Source organism: Hemicordylus capensis, chromosome 14 (genome assembly GCF_027244095.1).
Source record: "Hemicordylus capensis ecotype Gifberg chromosome 14, rHemCap1.1.pri, whole genome shotgun sequence".
Classification (NCBI taxonomy): Eukaryota; Metazoa; Chordata; class Lepidosauria; order Squamata; family Cordylidae; genus Hemicordylus; species Hemicordylus capensis.
In genome coordinates this window covers 2,659,105-2,682,092 of record NC_069670.1, presented here as the reverse complement: position 1 = coordinate 2,682,092, position 22,988 = coordinate 2,659,105, and the positions used below count along the sequence as shown (strand labels likewise).

At 47.6% G+C, this 22,988-nt stretch overlaps 1 protein-coding gene across 2 annotated transcripts; it reads left to right on the top strand.

Annotated features, from left to right (window-relative positions):
• Positions 1-433: 433 nt before the first annotated feature.
• LOC128337345 (methanethiol oxidase-like) lies at positions 434-20,426 on the top strand. Of its 2 annotated transcripts, XM_053278241.1 has the most exons (11): positions 434-479; positions 2,883-2,995; positions 4,171-4,356; positions 6,575-6,695; positions 9,886-10,068; positions 14,625-14,803; positions 15,706-15,784; positions 16,850-16,971; positions 17,723-17,815; positions 18,646-18,764; positions 20,232-20,426. In XM_053278241.1, the coding sequence occupies exons 1-11, from the start codon at positions 473-475 to the stop codon at positions 20,392-20,394; spliced, it is 1,365 nt and encodes a 454-aa protein (XP_053134216.1). In that variant the 5' UTR covers positions 434-472; the 3' UTR covers positions 20,395-20,426. The 2 variants fall into 2 exon arrangements, with proteins under 2 accessions (XP_053134216.1, XP_053134217.1); XM_053278242.1 differs by lacking the exon at positions 4,171-4,356.
• The last annotated feature ends 2,562 nt before the right edge of the window (positions 20,427-22,988 follow it).

Genomic DNA, 22,988 nt, shown 5'->3' with positions numbered 1-22,988 from the left:
CAGCTGAGCTTCAGTGATGGGGGGCATTTTAAAATCTTGTCTCTGTGCCCACTCCAACCTTGCTATGCCCCTGCCCTGACTACTAGCCACTGTGGCTGAGGATGATGGGGGTTGTAGTCCAAAAGCAGCAGAAGGGCCGAGGTTGTGCAGCCCTGGTCGACACTGGCTGTCAGCAGCTCTTCAAGGTTCCAAGCAGGAGTCTCTCCCAGCCCTCGCTGGAGATGCTACCACGGACCTTCTCCATGCAAAGAAGATGTTCTCCCGCTGAGCTACGGCCCCATTCTAAGAAACCTGCAAACTTCTAAGGCTCACCCTTGTTGGAGACAGAGAGCTGGGCCCAATGGACTTTTGCTTCAACCCAGCACAGTAGTTCTGACACAAAAGCGCTAAATTTCTCTCTCTCTCCCTTTCTAACCCAAAAGGTCACTGTGGGTCATGTCACGGTCCTGGTTATGCAACGCCTCTGGATGCTATGAAAGGTAAGTAGACTCTAACCCCCTGCCCCCCCCAAAAAACCCCACACACCTGGATGTCTAGTTAAGCCATGCCAAGATCACAGGATTGCTTCAAGGGAGTGGTCCTCTAGATTCAATTATTCCAGAGCCTCCAAGACATCATTAATGCCGAAAAGATCTGAAGTTGAATATTAGTCAAAGGCTTCGAGTCTCGCCCTGAGCAGGGCTAGGAGAAGAAATGCCCAAATGGAGAGACGTGCTTCACTCACATCTTTTTTGAATGACGGAGAACATCATCCAAAATGCAGTGTCTCCAGAACCCAAGCATAGTTTGTGCTCTGTAAACTCCTTAAAAGGGTCCCTGTGAAGATTTTCTGAAAAGAAGAGACAAATGATAGAGATCCCCCAAATATTTGCTGGAACGTGCTATTTTAGTTCAATGAGATGGAGTGACTGGAGACAGTTACGACTAACAGTTAACAGGTCCCACAGAAATCCTAAACAAATTATTACAGAGCCATGCAATGCTGTCACTTGGCCTTGATTTACAGGGTAGCAGAATCCTCCATAATAAGATGGTTAGGTGTGCGTCCGTGCCTTAGAAGGCTGGGGTCTGCGTCCGTGTCTCCCTTGGCTGTTCTGGGCATGCGCGAAGCGCATGCTCGGAACAGGCTGAGGGAGACACGACCGCCGACACCAGGCGGCCATGCTGGCCGGTTCTCTTGCTGCCGCCTCTGCCTGCCTGGCCAGAGAAAGGATGCCGGGAAGGGAAAGACGGTGGGGGCGGGCAGCCCTCTGGGCGGCGGGGGCGGCCGCAGCGAGGCAATGGCAGCGGCCATGTTAGACGGCGGAGGCGGGCAGCACTCTGGCCGGCGGGGACGGGACTCTGGTGGCACTCTGGGAAGAAGGAAGGAAAAGGACACTGGGGAAGGGAAAGACGGCGGGGGCGGGCAGCACTCTGGGCGGCGGGGGTGGCCGCAGCGAGGCAATAGCGGCAGCGGCGGCCATGTTGGCCGGCTGTTCGCCCGGCCACAGAGAGGCCGCGGCCAAGGGAAAGACGGCGGGTGCAGGCGGCACAGTTGGCGGCAGGACCGGCACTCACCACCCGAGAAAAGGTGGAAGAAAGGAAGGAAGAGAGAGAGGGAGAGAGAGAAAAAGAAGGAAAGAAAGAGAGAAAGTAAAAAAAAAAGCCAAGATAAAGGAAAAAGGATTAAAGGACAACAACAACAACAACAAAGGTACTAGCGCCCGTTATTTTAAAGGGCTTAAAAATACTAGTATAAAATAATATAATAAACATAATAGTGGCTGACAATCCAGACTAAATTACTCAAATTACTACTTAAATGTAGTAAGTGTGAAGTGTGTCGTCGAGTTGGTGTCGACTCCTGGCGACCACAGAGCCATGTGGCTTTCTTTTGGTAGGATACAGGAGGGGTTGACCATTGCCTCCTCCCATGCAGTGTGAGATGATGTCTTTCAGCACTTTCCTATATTGCTGCTGCCCAATATAAGTGTTTTCCATAGTCTGGGAAACATACCAGCAGGGATTTGCAGGTCATTTCCCCACTGCACCATTACTATTAATACTGAAACCAAGCAGTTCTTTAGAGTAACTGCTAAGTAACCAGGGGTGGAGCTACCATTGGGCGAACGGGTTCAAAGAACCCGGGCCACACACAATCAGGGGCCGCACCTCCGTGTCTCACGTCAAATGCGGGGGCATGGCTACTCCCACATCTGACGTCAGATGTGGGTGGTGGAGTGAGCGGGACCGCCGGCAGTCAGGCTCCGTGCCTGTGAGTAACTTACTGTGGCTTTCAGTCAGTCAATCAATCAATATAAATAAAATGATAATGATGTCTTTGGGCAATCAAGTTCCCGACCTCAAGGAGGTTGATCTGAATCTGATTCACACAAATGTCTTTTGTCTGAAAAACAACGGGTGACGATGAATTGTTCTCAGGGTGAAATACATGGATGGGAAGAATAGCAGTCTACCTTTCAAGAATGTTGTTGGGATTGCTGAGATAAGGCATGCGGATAACTAAGCAAGCATTATGGCAATTGTACAGACTAGTGGACTGTTTTATAGCTGCTTCTCTCATAAACACAAAGTAATCTTATGCAGATTTAACAAAGACTTTATTCCAGAAACAATTCCATTTCCTCCTCCTCCTCCTTCGCTTCCTGATTGCACACACGCACACAACACGCACACACACACACACACACACACACACACACACACACACACACACACACCAGGATTCCCACTGGGACAAACTTCTCTCCAACAAAACATAAAAGATTACTAGACAGAATACAACATAGACTTTGGGAAAGGTTCCTTTTCACTCGGATGGGTTGGGGTTTTTAAAATTTTCTCAGCCACTGAATTCCTAACCATGGTCTTTGATGTCAAAGGTCCCAGAGAGAAACTGATCTACGTAACGTGCATCTTAACCGGCACTGGCACTCGGGCACCTGACTTCTTGGCCACCGTGGATGTGGACCCGGAATCTGCATCTTACTGCCAGGTATCAATGTTAGATCTTATCACCCTGGAGAGCTACCCGGTTTGGGCCGTTTTTAAGTTTTGTGATCCTCGTCTCAAGATCTGGGAAGGGGATGGAATTGGATCCATGGATGTAAGAATTTGCCTTGCTGGAGGAGACCAAGGGAGGCAATCCAATCCAGTGTGCTGCTCCCCATAGAAGCCAGTTAGATCCCTCTGGGAAGCTCACAAGTCAATGGCCCTCTGCAGTCATATGTCCATGGCAACCAGCATCCCGTGGTATACTGCCACTGAACAGGGAAGTTCCATTTTGCAGTCAGTCGATCTGTCTAATCTTCATTAAAGGTTATCTAAGGTAGGGGCCACTAGGAATTTTTTTCTCCCTCTCTCATCCAATGAAATGGTTTGCCAGGAAATTTAGGACTGACAAAAGGAAAGACTTTTCCACACAGCACGTAATTAATCTACGGAATTCTCTGCCACAGGCTGTGGTAGTGGGGCTACCAGCTTGGATGGCTTTCAAAGAAGCTTTGACAAATTCCTCCCTTTCTTCTTTTTCTCTGCATCTCTTTCGCTCACCTTTTCTTTCCTTTGTTCTCTCTGCATCTCTTTTCCTTCCTTCCTTCTCTCTACATCTCTTTCTTTTGCTTTCCTTCCTTCTCTCTGGTTCTTTTTTCCTTCCTTCTTTCTGCATCTCTCTCTTCCTCTTCCATTTTTCCGTCCTCCCTTTTCTTTGCATCTCTCACTTCCTTTTTCTCCTTCTTTTTCTCTGCATCTCTTTCGCTCACTTTTCCCTTCTTTTGTTCTCTCTGCATCTCTCCCTTTCTCTTCTGTTGTTCCTCCCTCCCTTTTCTCTGCATCTCTAGCTCTCCCTTTCCCCCCTTTTTTCTCTGCATCTCCTTCACTCACTTTCCCCTTTCTTCCTTCTCTCTGCATCTCTCTCTTTCTCTTCTGTTTTTCCTTCCTCTCTCTTTCTCTTCTGTTTTTCCTTTCTCCCTTTTCTCTGCGTCTCTCATTTCCTTCCTTCCTTATGTTTTTGTGAAAGCCTGGCTGAAGCTCTTGTTTGTATACAGAAAGTTTCCATAAAGAGAAAAGTTAATTGGATGCAAAACATGTCCTTATTCAGAAGAGTGGGGTGGTTTCTGCTCACCACACCCCAACGCTTGACATTCATGCTCTTGCCTGTCCCCCTCGGAGGTGATCCATCGCCTGCCCATGCCCTACATTGACGATGAGCTCCACCACACGGGCTGGAACACCTGCAGCAGCTGCTTCGGAGACACCACCAAGAAGCGGAACCGGCTGATCCTCCCCTGCCTGGGCTCTTCCCGGATCTATGTGGTGGACACCGGGACTGACCCGCGGGCCCCGAGGATGTATAAAGTACGTATTTGCACAAGTGGTTCGGGATGGGTGTCAGTGCTTGGAAGACCTCTGGAGATGGGAAAGCCGGAAGCAAGGGCACATAGGAACATTGGCCTGTTTCCAACCTCCCATGGCTGGGCAAGGTAATTGAGAGGGTGGTGGCCTCTCAGCTCCAGGCTGTCTGGGAGGAAACTGATTATCTAGACCCATTTCAAACTGGTTTTTGGGCGGGCTACAGGGTGGAGACTGCCTTGGTCGGCCTGATGGATGATCTCCAATTGGGAACTGACAGAGGAAGTGTGACTCTTTTGGTCCTTTTGGACCTCTCGGCGGCTTTTGATACTATCAAGCATAGTATCCTTCTGGAACGTCTGTGAATGTTGGGGGTGGGAGGCACTGTTTTACAGAGGCTCCACTCCTACCTCTCGGACAGATTCCAGATGGTGTCAACTGGAGACTGTTGCTCTTTGAGATCTGAGCTTAAGTATGGTGTCCCTCAAGGCTCCGTACTTTCTCCAATGCTTTTTAACATATACATGAAACTGCTGGGAGAGATCATCAGGGGATTTGGAGCTGGGTGTTACTGGTACGCTGATGACACCCAGATCTACTTCTCCATGTCAACGTCTTCAGGAGTTGGCCTATCCTCCTTAAATGCCTGCCTGGAAGCAGTAATGGGCTGGATGAGGGAGAATAAACTGAAGCTGAATCCAGAGAAGACGGAGGTACTTATTGTGCTGGGTCAGAACTCTAGAGACGATTTTGATCTCCCTGTTCTGGACGGGGTCACACTTCCCCAAGAGGAATAGGTTTGCAGTCTGGGAGTACTTCTGGATCAATGTCTCTCCCTGGTTTCTCAAGTGGAGGCGGTGGCAAGGGGTGCTTTCTATCAGTTCCGGCTGATACGCCAGCTGTGCCCGTTTCTCAAGATCAATGACCTCAAAACAGTGGTACATCTGTTGGTAACCTCCAGACTTGACTTCTGTAATACGCTCTACATGGGGTTACCTTTGTACGTAGTCTGGAAACTTCAGTTGGTTTAGAATGCAGCAGCCAGGTTGGTCTCTGGGTCATCTCGGAGAGACCATGTTGCTCCTTTTACTGATGAAGCTACACTGGCAGCCAGACAAAATACAAGGTGCTAGTTATAACGTATATAGCCGTAAACGGCTTAGGCCCTGGGTATCTAAGAGAGCCATTAGCAGGCCTATCCTCCTCCATGAAGGTGCCTATCTAATCTCCTATTAAAAACCATCCGAGCTAGTGGCCATGGGCACATCTTGTGGCAATGAGTTCCAGACGTTAAGTCTACCTTGTACAGTTGTCAAGCCACAGTTCAGGCTCCTGGACGGAGGTACTTAGACAGAGGAGAGGGTAATTTCCATTGAGCTGTAAGAAATAGTCATCTGTTCTGTACTCAGTTTATAGGTGGGACAGAAACAGCAGTGTGAGTGGGAATGCCCTCTACCTCTCAAGGGTTTGAAGATCTTGGTCAGTGGAACACAGGCACATAGGAAACTGCTTTACACCGAGACAAACCATTGGTCCATCTCCCTCAGCACTGCCCACACTGACTGGCAGCAGCTCTTCAAGATTTCAGGCAGGAGTCTTCCTCATCCCTACTTGGAGATGCTGCCAGCAGGGCTTGAACCTGGGACCTTGTGTAGGCAAAGCAGATGCTCTTCCACTGAGCTATGGCCCCACTTGCTAAGGGGAATATCTTAACATCAGGCACGGCTCACAGGTAGTCACCCATCCAAATGCAAACTGGGGTGGGCCCTGCTTAGCAAAGGGGGCCATTCATGCTTGCTGCCACAAGACCAGCTTTCCTCCCCCATCTCCCAACTGCTTGAAGATCTTCGTCAGTAGATGATCTAGTTGGGCCTATTCGGTGGCAGTTTTTGTAGTTGGGCCTATTTGGTGGTAGATTTTGGACTACGGAATGGAAGACCGGAAGAACTGACCCGTGAGAGGGCCACAGTCCATGGAGCAAGCTTCCTGTGGAAGCCACCAGCAATGAGCAGCACACACCCAGCTAGAAGGCAGGCCGTGACTGGGTGCCTGTGTTGTCATTTGGATGTTCTGTCTGCCCCAGGATGGCATCTGGGTTTGCTTTATATGGTGACTGGAGCTGGGATCTTGGAGGGGGAAAACACCTTGCGGAAGCCACAGGAAAGGAGGAAGGCCTCCACTTTATAAATACTCCTTCTCTGCCTCTCCCTGACTTTCCCTGCAGGTTATCGAACCAAGAGAGGTCTTCCAGAAATGTGACCTGGCTTTCCTCCAGACATCACACTGTCTGGGCAGCGGAGAGATCATGATCAGTACTCTGGGGGACCCCCTCGGCAATGGAAAAGGTATTAGCGGCCTAGGTACAATTTCAAGTGACTGGGTGGAACTGCGTCAGACAGGAGAAGGCTCCTGGTCTGGGTAGCTCAGAGCTGTCTGCACTGGCCGGCAGCATCTCTCCAGAGTTATCCCAGGAGGCTGTCAGGGCTTGAACCTGGGGCCTTCTGCATGCAAAGCAGTTGCTCTACCACTGGGCTCTGGCTCAGTGGAGGAACACAGGAAGCTGCTGTATACTGAGTCAGACCCTTGGTCCATCTAGCTCAGTGCTACCTACTCTGACTGGCAGCTGCTCTCCAAGGTTTCAGGCAGGGGTCTGATCTAACTCTGCCTGGACATGCTGCCAGGACTTGAACTTGGGAAGTTTGGGGGAATTCCTTGGGAAGGAAATTCAAAGCAGGGCGCTTTCCAGCTTAGCCACTCAACAGCAGCAAAATGCTTCCGTTCGGGCAAATCACATTCAAACCATAAACAGCAGGAGGAGCAGTCTCGCGGAAACCAACAACCTAAAAAACCAGCTGCTTCCTTATGCTGGCTACACAGCGTCATAGCACTCTATTGCGAGGATTACATTTGCAACGAGGCATTGGCAATGTGAACGGCAGCCTGCTGCCGTTCACTGATCATCTGCTTTGCATAGCATAGTCCCCACCATAGGGACTACGGTGTCACGATGCAAGAAGTGTGGAAGCTTCAGAGATACTTCCGAGATACGTCCTGACCCTCTTGCAGGGTCTAATCTGGAAAGCGCCCAGGTAGGAGGGAAGGCTAACACTGGAAGCAGGCACAACTGGAATCTGGGAGCCCTGAGACATGCTTAGACAGGGATTTAGTGTTGGCTCTGCTGGTGATCCTGTTGATGCCCTGGTGGAGAACTGGAACAGCAAACTCACCGAGGCAGTAGACATGATTGCTCCTAAGCGTACTCTCCGACGCGCTTCAAAATTGGCCCCTTGGTATACGGAAGAACTACGGGGGCTGAAGCGGTGAAGCAGACGACTGGAGCGCAAGTGGAGAAAGACTCGGCTGGAATCCGACAGATTGCAACATAGAGCTCATTTTAAGACCTATGCTCAGGAGATATGTGCGGCAAAGAAGCGATTCTTTTCTGCCCGTATTGCATCCACAAGTTCATGTCTGGCGGAGTTGTCCACGGTTGTGAGAGGGCTAGTGAGTGCCCCTCCTCCCTTGAATCAGAATCTGGAACCATCGATTACCCGCTGTGATGTGTTTAATGAATTATTTGTAGAAAAAATCTCTCGTATTCGGGCCGACTTAGACGCCGTCTCCACAATTACTTCAGTGTCTGATGTGGAGGTGTCCAGCGACTCCTCTTGTGTGGTTAGGTTGGATCAGTTCCAGTTTGTGACTCCTGAGGATGTGGACAAGCGGTGCGGCCTACCACCTGTCCTCTTGACCCTTGCCCGACATGGCTTATACTATCTGGCAGGACGGTTGTTGCAGAAGGCCTGGTAGAGATTATAAATGCGTCTCTGAGGGAATGTAGGATGCCTCCTAGTCTTAAGGAGGCAATTATTAGACCGCTTCTGAAGAAGCCTACCTTGGATCCCTCAGAGCTGAGTAAGTACAGGCCTGTCTCCAACCTTCTGTGGTTGGGCAAGGTAATTGAGAGGGTGGTGGCCTCCCAGATCCAGACAGTCTTGGAGGAAACTGATTAACTAGACCCATTTCAAACTGGCTTCCGGGCTGGCTATGGGGTGGAGACTGCGTTAGTCGGCCTGATGGATGATCCCCAACTGGGAACTGACAGAGGAAGTATGATTCTGTTGGTCCTTTTGGACCTCTCGGTGGCTTTCGATACTATCAACCATAGTATCTTTCTGAAGCGTCTGAGGGGGTTGGGAGTGAGAGGCACTGCTCTCCAGTGGTTCTGCTCCTACTTCTCGGGCAGGTTCCAGATGGTGTCCCTTGGAGACTGTTGTTCTTCAAAATCTGAACTTTTGTATGGTGTCCCTCAGGGCTCCGTATTGTCTCCGATGTTGTTTAACATCTACATGAAACCACTGGGAGAGATCATCAGGAGATTTGGTGCACGGTGTTATCAGTATGCTGATGACACCCAGATCTACTTCTGCATGTCATCGTCATCAGGAGAGGGCATAACCTCCCTAAATGCCTGCTTGGAGTCAGTAATGGGCTGGATGAGGGATAACAAACTGAGACTGAATCCAGATAAGACGGAGGTACTCATTGTGCGGGGTCAAAACCCGGGGGATGATTTTGATCTGCCTGTTCTGGATGTGGTCACACTTCCCCAGAAGGAACAGGTACGCAGTCTGGGGGTGCTTCTGGATCCAAGTTTCTCCCTGGTATCTCAGGTTGAGGCAGTGGCCAGAGGTGCCTTCTATCAGCTTCGGTTGATATGCCAGCTGCGTCAATTTCTTGAGATAGATGACCTCAAAACAGTGGTACATCTGCTGGTAACCTCCAGACTGGATTACTGTAATGCGCTCTATGTGGGGCTGCCCTTGTACATAGTCCGGAAATGGCAGTTGGTTCAGAATGTGGCAGCCAGGCTGGTCTCTGGATCATCTAGGAGAGACCATATAACTCCTGTATTGAAGGAGCTACACTGGCTGCCAATATGTTTCCGGGCAAAATACAAGGTGCTGGTTATAAAAAAGCCCTAAACAGCTTGGGCCCTGGGTATTTAAGAGAACGTCTTCTTTGTTATGAACCCCACCACCCATTGAGATCATCAGGAGAGGCCCATCTGCATTTGCCACCGGCTCGTCTGGTAGCTACTCAGGGACGGGCCTTCTCCGTTGCTGCCCCGAGACTTTGGAATGAGCTCCCTAGTGAAATAAGAGCCTCCCCATCTCTGACCATTTTTAAAAAGTCTTTAAAGACGCATCTGTTCACCCAGGCTTTTAACTGATACTGTTTTGATTGTTTTTAATTTTGTTTTAGAACATTGTTTTAAAATTTTTAAATTGTTGTGTTAAATTTCTTGTTTTTGTTTTTAACTAATGTTTTAATGTTGTTTTTATCTTGTTGTAAACCCTCCAGAGACGCAAGTTTTGGGCAGTATAAAATATGTCAAACAAACAAACGTCCGACTTCCTGTGCAGAGAGAACGACCCACTTTTCAATGGACTGCATTTCTCCCCCCAGCCCTTCCTCCACGGAGCTTGCATTGAGATCTTCATGATAACCACATGTCTTGTTCTCTCGCCCCAGGTGGATTCGTCCTGCTGGATGGCAAAACCTTTGACGTGAAGGGGACGTGGGAGAGACCGGGGGACGAGCCCCCACAAGGCTACGATTTCTGGTACCAGCCGAGACACAACGTGATGATCAGCACCGAGTGGGGCGTGCCGAAATACCTGATCGACGGCTTTAACCCGGCCGATCTGAGGAAAGGTGAGGCCTTCCAGGGGCGTAGCAAGGTTGGAGTGAGCCCAGAAATGAGATTTTAAATGGTTCCCCCGCTCAAAGTCCAGGGCCTCCACACACCCCAGGCCCCCAAGGATTTAAGTCTGATCTTTCAAAAGAAGTATGCTGCCTGAATACACACACGCACACGTCACAATATATAGTGTTATATATTGAATACTATATATTTGTGCTACGTTTAATGCCTAGAGCACACTAGAAACACTAATTATTAAAATGGGCCCCTCGCTGCAGATTAGCAAAGGAGACTTTCAACCATGCAGGGTGAGCCTATGTATGTTTTCTCCGAATTCTGAACAAATTCAGTAAAGTTTGATTCCAGGAGATTTTTCACATGAGGCTTTATAGCCCTTTAACACACATCTCCTCTGGAATGGAGGTGCTGCATTCACATGTTGGCCAGATTTACTCTGAAGTCCCTGTGGGTTATTGGGGAGCAGTTCACACGCAATTCAGGTTTTTTATTGCTCATTAGAGTATAGCCTGATTTATATCCGGAGCTAAAAAAAAAAAATCCACTATTTTGCGTTGGTTCTTTGGGACAACTTTGATTTCGCAATAAAGCTTCCCAGTACACTCGCAGTAAAGCCTGCTGTGGGCAAAAGTCCCAGGTACGTGTGTGGAGAATTGCAGCCGCAGGCAGCAAATCTAACCACATTTAGCTGGAAGTACATTTCATTGAAACCTAAAGGACTTACTAGCAAGGAAAGCATGTCTACTTCAAAATAAACTCCATTGCATTCAACTGTCTGAGATCCTTCTCTGGTAAGTGCATATAGGATTGCACATGCTCACAGATGTAAATCAAATCAAACTAATTTGTTCTCCCAGCATATTTTGCTCCCTATAGGAGATCAGTAAGTCCCACTGAAGCAAGGAAGATAGGTGGGGAGAAATAGAGAAAAGAGCAAGAATTAGCACCATTCATCAGGAGAAAAGGGCAGGGGGAGAGAATGAGGAATCTGCCTCTTCTTGGTAAAATCTGAAGATAGATGAGACATGCCAGGGCTCAAGGAGCTCCTGAAGTTACGCCCTCTGTCCTAAAAGTCATTCTCCCTGCTCCCCAATGTGGAAGGCGGGCTGGTTGTGGTCTCTCACTGTACTGAGATAAAAACCACTCTCTGCAGGTGCTCAGAAGCAGGGTCATCCCTAGCGGGGTGCGGGGCTGGGGGGCAAACCAGCATGTGCAGGGCCTCCTTAACATTTCATCTCATTACAGAATCATACTGACTGATGACAGATAGTGTAAATAGTGCGAGTGAGGTTTTTGGACACGCCCAACCAGCTTAGCATTTCTAAAGAAAAATAAAATAAAATAAAACAACACATGCTTCACAGTCCTCACTCAGACCTTCTGGGTTGCAAAACAACTTGGACATAAATGCATTTATAAATGAATGAATAAATAAATATTTTATTTATTTATAAATACTCAAATATAAATATAATATTTGTTCCAGAAGTTTTTGTAATTTTCTGCCATGAAACAAGCCACTTATAGGACTTTTTAGATAGGTTTTTTTTTAAGCCAGCAAATTTTCCAATCTGTTTAAAATTAAATATTATTATTATTTATTTACACAGTCAGACAGCAGTTATTGACTGGTTTGTTTTATCCAGACATCGAGTCCTACCCAAGGACCTGGGATGGCTGAATTTTATTGTCAATTGTTATAGATATTGTCGCAGAATATAGGCTGTTCCCAGTAAAGTTGCTTTTTGTAACTGGCTGATGGTGATTTCTGTGGCCCCGATGGTGTTGAGGTGCTCTTCAAGTTGTTTTGGAATTGCACCTAGGGTGCCAATTACCACTGGGATTCTTTTGGTCTTCTTCGGCCAAAGCCTTTCAATTTCAATGTGTAGATCTTTGTATTTTGTTATTTTTTCGATGTCTTTTTCTTCTATTCTGCTATCCCCTGGTATTGCTATGTCGATTATTTTCACTTGTTTTTCTTTCTTCTCGACTACAGTTATATCTGGTGTATTGTGTGGCAGATGTTTGTCTGTTTGTAGTCGGAAGTCCCATAATATTTTTACATCTTCATTTTCGACAACTTTTTCCATTTTATGGTCCCACCAATTTTTGGCTACAGGCAGCTTGTATTTTTTGCAGATGTTCCAGTGTATCATCCCTGCTACCTTGTCATGCCTTTGTTTATAGTCAGTCTGTGCGATCTTTTTACAACAGCTGATGAGGTGGTCCACGGTTTCATCTGCTTCTTTACAAAGGCGGCACTTGCTGTTTGTTGTGGACTTTTCTACTTTTGCTCTTATTGCATTTGTTCTTAGTGCCTGTTCTTGTGCAGCCAGTATTAAACCCTCTGGTTCTTTCTTCAAGTTGCCATTCTTAAGCCATTGCCAGGTCTTGGTGATGTCTGTTTTTCCACTTATATTGTGCAAATATTGACCATGCAGCAGCTTATTTTTCCATTTTTCTGCTCGGTTCTTGACTTGTTCTTTCTTGTAGGCCTGCTTTGTTTCATTGGTGTTGAATAGTTTCTCGTTATTGACCATTTTAAGTGCATCTTCTTCACTGTCCTTGATATATTCTTCAAGGCCTCTTTTCTCCTCCTCTACTGTTTGATGGACTTGCAGCATTCCTCTTCCACCAGAGCTGCGAGGGAGGTATAGCCTATCTACATCACTGCGGGGGTGCAGAGCATGATGGATGGTCATGATTTTCCTGGTCTTACGATCTAGCATCTCTAGCTCTGCCTGGGTCCAGTCTATGATTCCTGCAGTGTATCTGATAACAGGTATAACCCAGGTGTTTATAGCTTGTATGGTGTTCCCGCCATTGAGTTTGGACTTGAGGATTTTTCTAACTCTTCTGATGTATTCACTTCCAATTTTTCTTTTAACTTCAGCGTGTGCAATGTTATCAGCCTGGAGAATGCCCAAGTATTTGTAATGTTCTTTCTCTTCCAGGTTCTTGATCTTGCTTCCATTGGGCAGTTCTATTCCTTCTGTTTTTCTTATTTTTCCTCTGTTCATTATTAATGCAGCACACTTGTCTAGTCCAAACTCCATTGCTATATCGCTACTGAACAGTGTTTAGCAGTGATTCGATTTCTGACTGGGACTTTCCATACAACTTCAGATCGTCCATGTACAGCAGATGGTTTATATTACTTGAGGTTTTGGATGTTTGGTATCCGAGACCTGTTTTATTTAGTATTTGTGAAAGTGGGGTCATGGAGATTACAAACAACAGAGGGGATAGTGAGTCCCCTTGGAAAATACCTCTTCTAATGCTAACCTGTCCAAGTGTCTTGCCATTGATTGTTAACAGTATACTCCACATGCTCATTGCTTTTTTTATACATATCTGAATGTTATTGCTGACACCAGTTGTTTCTAAACATTTTAGTATCCATGTGTGAGGCAATGAGTTGAAGGCTTTCTTGTAGTCAATCCATGCAACACTTAGATTTGTTTTTCATTAATTATGTATTATTATTATTATTTCGATTTCTATACTGCTCTTCCAAAAATGGCAGTTTACACAGAGAAATAATAAATCAGATGGATCCCTGTCCCCAAAGGGCTCACAATCTAAAAAGAAATACAAGAGAGACACCAGCAACAGTCACTGGAGGTACGGTGCTGGGGGTGGAAAGGGCCAGTTACTCCTCCCCTAAATAAAGAGAATCACCAGATTAAAAGGTGCCTCTTTGCCAAGTTAGCAGGGGTATTAGCAGGGTTTAGCAGGGGTATATTCTGAGACTTCTCAGTCTCCCCCCCCCCCCATATCAAAGCCCTACGACAAGCAGATCCCTCTATATGGTGTGGAGAAGAGTAACCACAAAAAGGAATTCACTCTGCCTGCCTCCTTCCTTGCTTGCTTGCTGCCTGGAGAGCCTCAGGCTTCAGCGAGGCCGATGCACAGGCCGATCAGCCGAGAGGCGGGGAGAGAAGGAGCTCTGACAGTTTCTTGCAGGCTGCTGAGATTGCCAGCCAGGACAAGCAGGAGAGAGGGCGAACTGGGCGAGGGGGACTGGCTGAGAGGCCTTGGGGCTGGGTGGGCTGGCAATGGGGAGTCATGTGACATGTCTCTAGGGGGCCCCTGGAGGCAGTGTGCCCCGAGACAACTGACTCCCCTTGCCCAACGATAGTTACGCCTCTGCCACCCCTATAGGAAGCCCATCCATGGCACACAATATGAGAAGAACCCCTGCGAGCTGGGCCAAAGGGCACCTTTTTCAAATGTGGGAGAGGCACCCTCTCTAGCCCAGCCCAGCATCCCTGCCTCTCCCTTTTCAGACTGTAAGCCCCTTGCGGACAGGGGACCATCTTATGTATGTATGTATGTATGTATGTATGTATTTATTCATTCATTTGATTTATATACCGCCCTTCCAAAATGGCTCAGATAAAAACAATTAAAACAAGTTCACCACTTCTCATTCCTTTTGCAATGTGAACCCGTTGGGAGAATTTTTCCGCTGAAAAGCGGCGTGTTGTATTGTTAGCAATAGCAATCACCATTGCATACCAGAAATGTCCCACTTCTTTCCTCACAGGGCGCTACGGCCGCAGCTTGAACGTCTGGGACTGGACGACCCACTGCCTCGTCCAGTCCATCGATGTAGGGGAGGATTCTGCCCCATTGCCGATCCGGTTCCTGCACAACCCCAACTCTGCCCACGGCATGGTGGGCTGCATTCTGCAAAGCTCTATCTATCACTTCTTCAAGACTGAGGTAAGGACTCACAGAGGCCCTGGGCACTGGAGCAGGAATAGCCGGCTTTGGAATCACGAAACCAAATAATTTTAGAGTAGGAAGGGACCTTGAAAGTCCCGTTTCCTTGGTGCAGGAAACCATTGCAGCATCCCTGACAGATGGCTGCCTGCCCAGCCTCTGCTTGGAAAACTCCAGTGTGGGAGAGCCTGCCACTGCAAGTGGCAGACAGTTCCACCGTCAAACACACTCATAAAGCCAGGAAATTCTTCTTAATGTCCTGCCCAAATCTGTTAATCAGAAGCAACAGAGAACAAGTCCACTCCTCCTTCTAATAGCCCATTAGAAATCTGGAGATGGTTCTCATACATTAGACAAAGCTTGCTGTTTCAGACCCAACAGTCTACCCTGTCCAAGCTTCTGTTTTCCCACAGCAGCCAGTCAGAGGCCTCTTGAAAACCGACAAGCGGGGCATGAAGAATAAAACTTTCTGGAGAGTTCCCCATTATCCAAGGTAGACTGCCTCTAAACATGGAGGCTCCTTTATTTTCAGTGGCCAAGATCTATATCGCTAGATCTCTGGCTCTCTCCAGATCAGAAAGTTCCCCCTGCAGAAACCTCAACCAACTGGGCTCCCAATAAGCCATCAGAGTAAAGGTAAAGTGTGCCGTCAAGTTGATTTCGACTCCTGGCGCCCACAGACAGCCCTGTGGTTTTCTTTGGTAGAATACAGGAGGGGTTGACCATTGCCTCCTCCCACACAGTCTGAGATTATGCCTTTCAGCACCTTCCTATATCACTGCTGATACTACATCATGTATAGTACGAGCGGGGATTTGAACCGGCAACCTTCTGCTTCTTAGTCAAGCATTTCCCCGCTGCGCCACTTAAGGAGCAGCAGTAACCATCTCTCCCTTTCGCAGGATGGGTGTTGGGCAGCAGAGAAAGTGATCCAGATTCCAAACAAGAAAGTCTCGGGATGGTACTTCTCCGAAATGCCAGGTCAGTGAAAAGGAGGGTGGCTGGGCTCAGAAGGACTCTTTGTCACCCTCCAACAGCTCCCCAGCTGTTTTTGGACTACAACTCCCATAATTCCCAGCCACAGTTGCTAATAGCCAGGGATTATGGGAGTTGTAGGCCAACATATGCAGGAGGGCTGAAGTTGAGCAGCCCTGCCCTAAGGGGAATATCTTGCAGCACTCACCCATCAAAATGCAAACCACAGCAGATCCTGCTTAGCAGAGGGGACAATGCATGCTTGCTACCACAAGACCTGCTCTCCTCCCTTCAACACAGCCAGCACTAACAGTCAAGCAAACAAGTTTCCAATGCCTGCCTCAATGTGAGAAGAGAATGGATGGATCTTCCCAGATATAGCATTTGGTCATGTGGGGCTACCATTAAAAAGGCCCTGCCTCTTCTGCCTCTGCCTGCCACAGCCCTTGCAGCAACGGGACACCTAGAAGAGCCTCTGAAATTGATCTTAAGGCAAGGGCATGTGGTGCAGTGGTTAGAATGTGGGACCCGGGTTCAAATCACTACTCAGCCAGGAAGATTATCCCGTGATCTTGACTGGTAACCACTCCTCAGCCTAATCTACCTAACAGGGTTGTTGTGTGGATAGAGGAGATGGGAAAATCTTGTACACTACCCTGACCTTCTCAGAGTGGAATAGGGACCTAATGAATAACAATAACTATAAGGCAGGCAGCCGCTCTTAGGAAATAAAGTAAAAGTGTGCCATTGAGTTGGTGTCGACTCCTGGTGCCCACAGAGCTCTGCAGTTGTCTTTGGTAGGAGGGGTTGACCATTGCCTCCTCCCAGACAGTATGAGAGGATGCCTTTCAGCATCTTCCTTTATTGCTGCTGCCAATATAGGTGTTTCCCATAGTCTGGGGGACATACCAGCAGGGATTCGAACTGGCAACCTCTGGCTATAAAACCTCAGTCATATGATCTGATCACTAGAATCCAGTGAAAACTCTGGGAGCAGCAAGGCAGCCGCTAGGAAGTATAGGACATAAATTTAAAAAAACTAACTTCACTTCCCGCCCTCTTCTCCTCCAGGGTTCATCACTGACATTCTCATTTCCTTGGACGACCGCTATTTATACATTGGCAACTGGCTTCATGGTGACATCCGACAATACGACATCACTAACCCTCACCGTCCTAGACTGGTCGGCCAAGTAAGCCCGTGCCTTCGTATCTGGCTGTCCTCTGTTGGAGACAGGATGCTGGGAATGAAATGGTTATCATCTTACCCTGCTTGTGAATGTCCCAGTCCTGGGATCTGACTGTCTGTCGCCCTAGAAATGGAAGCCAGAGTGTGGAGGTGCAGGCCATGGGGTGTTCACATAGGGATACGGCTGGCTCTTCTTTCACTGGCCCCTCCTAACTAGGCAAAGAGGCACTTTGGTGATTCTCTTTATTTAGCAGGGGGAGAGCAACTGGCCCTATCCAGCCCCAGCACAGCAGCCCTCCAGTGGCTGTTGCTGGTGTCCGTCTTATGTTTCTTTTTAGACTGTGAGCCCTTTGGGGACAGGGAGCTGTCTTATTTATTTATTTCTCTATGTAAACCGCTTTGGACACTTCTGTTAAAAAGCGGTATATAAATATTTGTTGCTGTTGTTGTTAATGGGACAAAGTCAATGCACTGCACTCTGAGACACAGCTCAGGAAGGTTCATCTTCTCCAGGTTTCTGATGGATATCTCATTCCAATGTACAAAGAGATTTCCAGCAATCAAGACTCTGTTTGTTAGTTCCGATCAGCTGACCATTCTGGGCTACTAAACCAGCAAGCTGCCTAATGAAAGTCGCAATTGGCCAGCAGCTGCAGCACCAGCAAAGTGGCATTGAATAGACATTGCTGCATTCAGGTTCTTGCATCCAACTGAACGTCTTTCTTTGGGTTGTGGGTCCTCTTCTGTGCTTGCAGGTGTTTGTGGGGGGCAGCATCGTAAAAGGCGGGCCGGTCACAGTCCTTGAGGATGAAGAGCTGGACTGCCAACCCGATCCTGTTGTGATCCAGGTGAGTGATACGCAGAGGGAGAGCGAGGTGGGGGCACAAGGAGTTGTGCTGTGAAGTTGTTCTTGGTTGCACACAGGCACACGAGAGAGGCGTGAGTTTTGGAACTCAGGGTGCTCAAGGGACACTATGCCAGAATTCACATTCCTCAGTTTTCAATGGGATCACGTTTGTGGCAAGCAAGGCTGGTGCTGTGTAATCTAGGAACATGGGAACACAGGAAGCTGCCTTCTACTGAGTCAGACCATTGGTCCGTCTAGCTCAGTATTGTCTGCAGTATTGACAGCAGGACACTTTCCAGATTAACCCCTACAACCGTATCACAACCTACAGTATCTGCTAAATGTGCTTCCGTACTTCCTGTGTGGTGACATCGCAGTCCCTATGCTGTTAGCACAGGGTGCTGTTCCCGTTTCGGATGCCTCGTTTCGGATTGTATCGCTGCGATTCAGTGCTGATTTGCATATGATGTAGATTGGCTGGAAAATAATCTTTGAGCAGAATAGTGACTGCAGAATAGTGACTCCAGAACTCCAGAACTTTGAGCAGAATAGTGACTCCTGAACTCCGCTTCTGCAAGGGGTAGAGCTTAGCGTGTTCTTTTTAAATGAAAGCTGAAATCCGGGCAAATCTGGTGGGCTAAGCAATATGGGAGAGGTGCTTAAAATCCGGGTGAAACCCAGAATTTCCGGGGGCGTGGCAACTCTCTGCCTGGGCTGCTTGTGTTTATTTTATTATTTATTAATCCAATTTGTACACCACCCCAAACTTTGGTCTTTCCTCTTAAGGAAAGTTGTTCCTTAACCCCAAGCCCTGTCTCCTCTTTGGCACAGGGAAGGAGGGTCTATGGGGGACCGCATATGCTTCAGCTCAGCTTGGACGGCAAGAGGCTCTACACCACCAGCTCTTTTTATACGCCTTGGGACAAGGAGTTTTATCCCCAGATGGTCAGGTCAGAAACCTTTTCCCCATCCTCGGAGAACCACAACCCCCAGGGGTCCCTAAGGGGGGCAAGGAAAGGCCATTATTACCCATTCACGGCAGTCATCTTCTAGACACACCCTCTGCCTGGGGTTGAGCAGAGAATCCACAGCCCTTTGGGCCCTGGCCTTGGGGCAAAACTGGCCTCCTTGTGTTTACGTGACACCGCGTGCATCAGGCGAAAAGCCGTTCTGCTGCTGTCACAAAGCTGTCTCGGAACAGCCCGCATTTGCAGTTAGCCCGGGAAGGGGCAACCAAACGTGGGGCAGCAGGAGGCACAGCCAGCCAGGATCCAAGCCCTGCGCCTGTTCCCGAGAAACGGCCACGTGTCGGAAAAACCAAAGCCCAAAGAAGGGGGAGTGGTGGCAGGCTAGCTGTGATCTGGGTAAGAAAGCGGTGAGCAGCACATGGAGGTTCTGCTGGAAGTTGCAAATTGTGGCAGGAGTATTCCCAGCCAGAAAGGAATCTGGGAATCACCTTTAGAAGGGAGATTAGGGTTAGGGTGGTGGGGATTCAAAGATAGATGGATTCTCTGCTTGGTGTGATGTTGACACTGACACAGAGCAAAACACTCCTAATCACAGGATGCATCCAAGCAAACATGTAACCCTGCTAAGTTGCTTTTTCGTTTTTAAGCAAAGTTGCTTACAGTGATCAATGTTCTGAGTGGTTTCTTCTGGCCCCCAACTCTGCTAATAGGTTCCACAGAGCTGTTGGGGGCAAACTGCCACTCAACACTTCTACTCTTACTTCTACTTTGCAAGGCTAGTTCTCCTGCAAAAAACCAAACCAAACCAAAAAAACCACCCCCCAAATTTGGAAATAAATCAATTTCCGCCCTCACCCAGCCCATCCAAGAGAGCTTTTGTGATCTTTACAAATGGGGGGGGGGAAGGATTAGGAAATATTTTCTTTTGGAATTATGAATAAAATGTGTAGGAAAAGATGTTCAGATATATTCACATAAGGAAAAGTGTCCTGGCCTTGACTCCCCCAAGCTTCCTGCTTGCTTCAAATAAATTCCTCCAGACATCGAAAGCTGATGTTGAAAACAGAAGCAACTGGCTTGCAGAGATGCTGGACTCATTGGAGTTCAGCAGACTGCAGTCCATTTCTGACAAAACATAAATAACGTTTAAAAGTAAATTACTACATTTGGACTAATTGTCTGAATAACTATACTTCTCAATGTAATAGACCCAAAGATGATCAATGTTATGAACACAATAAATGTGCCTAAAAAACAATGTTACGTTAGACCTATAAAGGGTGAATTAAGAAGTGTATTGCCTATATTTCAATTTCCTCCAACATTGTTGTGGGTTTTTCACGGGGGCGGGGATGGGTGGGGAGAAACTGTTCACCCCCGCTCCATGACTTCAACATTTCTGGAAATTACACACTTGTTCACACAACCCTGGGTCATCATTTTTTACAGGGAAGGCTCTGTCATGCTGCAGATCGATGTGGACACTGAGAACGGCGGGTTGTGCGTGAACCCAGACTTGCTGGTGGATTTCGGGAAGGAGCCGTGTGGGCCTGCTCGGGCGCATGAGATGCGCTTCCCGGGAGGAGACTGCACCTCAGACATCTGGATCTAGCTGGGGCACACTCACTCGTTACTCCCCTGCGGTGCCCCAGATGTTGCCGTACTACAACTCCCATCACCCCCACTACAATTTATTGTGGCTGGGGGTGATGGGTGTTGTAGTCCAGCAACATCTGGAGGACCACAGGTGGGGAACCCCTGGGATAGAGAGACATTCAAAGTGGGTGTATGTGTGGCGGCTCTTCTGTCTGCTGGGTGGGTTTTTTAAATTAAATTATTATTATTACTATTATTATTTTCAAAATAATAATTATTTTCAAAATTATAGCAATAGCAATAGCACTTACATTTATATACCGCTCTATAGCTGGAAGCTCTCTAAGCGGTTTACAATGATTTAGCATATTGCCCCCAACATTTCTGGGTACTCATTTTACCGACCTTGGAAGGATGGAAGGCTGAGTCAACCTTGAACCCCTTGGTCAGGATCGAACTTGCAACCTTCTGGTTACAGGGCAGCAGTTTTACCACTGCGCCACCAGGGGCTCATCAATTATATTTGCATTGTTGTGAAATTGAAACATTTTTCCATTTTTCTGCTCAGTTCTTGACTTGTTCTTTCTTGTAGGCCTGCTTTGTTTCATTGGTGTTGAACAGTTTCTCGTTATTGACCATTTGAAGTGCATCTTCTTCACTGTCCTTGATATATTCTTCAAGGCCTCTTTTCTCCTCCTCTACTGTTTAATGGACTTGCAGCATTCCTCTTCCACCTGAGCTGCGAGGGAGGTAGAGCCTATCTCCATCACTGCGGGGGTGCAGAGCATGATTGATGGTCATGATTTTCCTGGTCTTACGATCTAGCATCTCTAGCTGTGCCTGGGTCCAATCTATTATTATTATTTATTTATTTACACAGTCAGACAGGTGTTATTGACTGGTTTGTTTTATCCAGACATCAAGTCCTTCCCAAGGACCTGGGATGGCTGAATTTTATTGTCAGTGTTGTTGCTGTTGTTATAGATATTGTCGCAGAATATAGGCTGTTTCTACTAAAGTTGCTTTTTGTACTTGGCTGATGGTGATTTCTGTGGCCCCCGATGGTGTTGAGGTGCTCTTCAAGGTCTTTTGGAACTGCACCCAGGGTGCCAATTACCACTGGGATTATTTGGGTCTTTTATTATTATTGTTATTATTATTGTTGTTGTTTTCAAAATTATATTTGCATTGTTGTGCAATGGAAACATTTTCCCCACCAGAACTAGTACTATCATGAAGTCAGCAAGCTAGAATAGGCCAGGAGGTGGCATGCTCTCGCTTCTATTTGCTGCACAGATTAATTTTTTAAAAAATTTACGTTTGTGCTGAGTCATGCACTGTCAGCGTTCCCCTTTCCAAGTCAGCATTTCCGAAGGAGTCCCTTCTTGGCTTCAGGGAGCACAAGATAGGCCGCCAGGCTGCTGATGCTGCTGATTCTGTTACCACCCCATCCCCTTTTGGCCCTCCGAGAAATATAACCCTCCTCTTCCCCCACTGCCACTGCTACTGAGGTCCTGCTGGGAGAAAGGAAGGGGTGACTGACCGATGAACTGGTTTAAGTCTGTGGTCCAGGCATGCCTGGCTGATGGGTAAACAGAAGCGATTGTCAGAAAGGATGCCAAAAGGTGGGCGGGATGTGTCTGGCCGGGCTGTTCTCTGCCTCTGCCCTCCAAGTCACCCTGCTGAAAGCTTTGGAATGGGCTCCCTGTTGAAATACTGTAAGAGCTTCCCCATCTTTGGCAGGTTTTAAAATGTCAGTTAAGACACATTTGTTCACCCAGGCTTTTTAATTAGATTTACAATCTTAATACTTTTAACTTGTTTTTAATGTCTAAATCTTGTTTTGATTGTGAACCGCTCAGAGACAGAAGTTTTGGGCAGTCTAGAAACTTGTTAAATAAATAGAATTTACCTAACCCTAACCCTACTAACTTGGCAAGGAGGCACCTTTTCATGTGGTGATTCTCTTTATTTAGCAGGGGGAGAGTAACTGGCCCTATCCACCCCGGCGCAGTATTTCCAGTGACTGTTGCTGGTGTCTATCTTATGTTTCTTTTTTTAGATTGTGAGCCCTTTGAGGACAGGGAGTCATATTATTTATTTATTATTTCTCTGTGTAAACCGCCCTGAGCCATTTTTGGAAGGGCGGTATAGAAATCAAATAAATAAATATAGCATCTTCTTTATGCATGTCAGTTCAGCGCCTCTCAGTAACAGAGGACTAGCACCCTGAAAGCAGGGGAGTTGCTGTGAATCATAAACAGTTTCCTTCACACTGGGTTCATCTCCACGTCTTGATTTCCGAGGGAGGCGTTTAACCAACCCACCAACCAATCAGGCCTGATTTGCGCATCATGCGGCTGCCAACTCACGGTTTACCTATACTCTGAAACAAAATAAGGCACCACATCCCATAGGGGTGGCCTGCTGTGAGTCCCATAGGGCGGGACCAAAAAGGGCTCTTCTTGGGATACCTTGAAGACAAGGAGCCAGTGCGGTGTAGTGGTTAGAGTGCCGGACTAGGACCGGGGAGACCCGAGTTAAAGTCCCCATTCAGCCGTGATACTTGCTGGGTGACTCTGGGCCAGTCACTTCTCTCTCAGCCTTGCC

What these genes read in the sequence shown, in the direction of transcription:
- LOC128337345 (XM_053278241.1), top strand. An exon ending in GGGCCCCGAGGATGTATAAA is followed by an intron (nt 4,357 to 6,574) that starts GTACGTATTTGC and finishes CTTTCCCTGCAG; the next exon opens with GTTATCGAACCAAGAGAGGT. An exon ending in TTTTATCCCCAGATGGTCAG is followed by an intron (nt 18,765 to 20,231) that starts GTCAGAAACCTT and finishes CATTTTTTACAG; the next exon opens with GGAAGGCTCTGTCATGCTGC.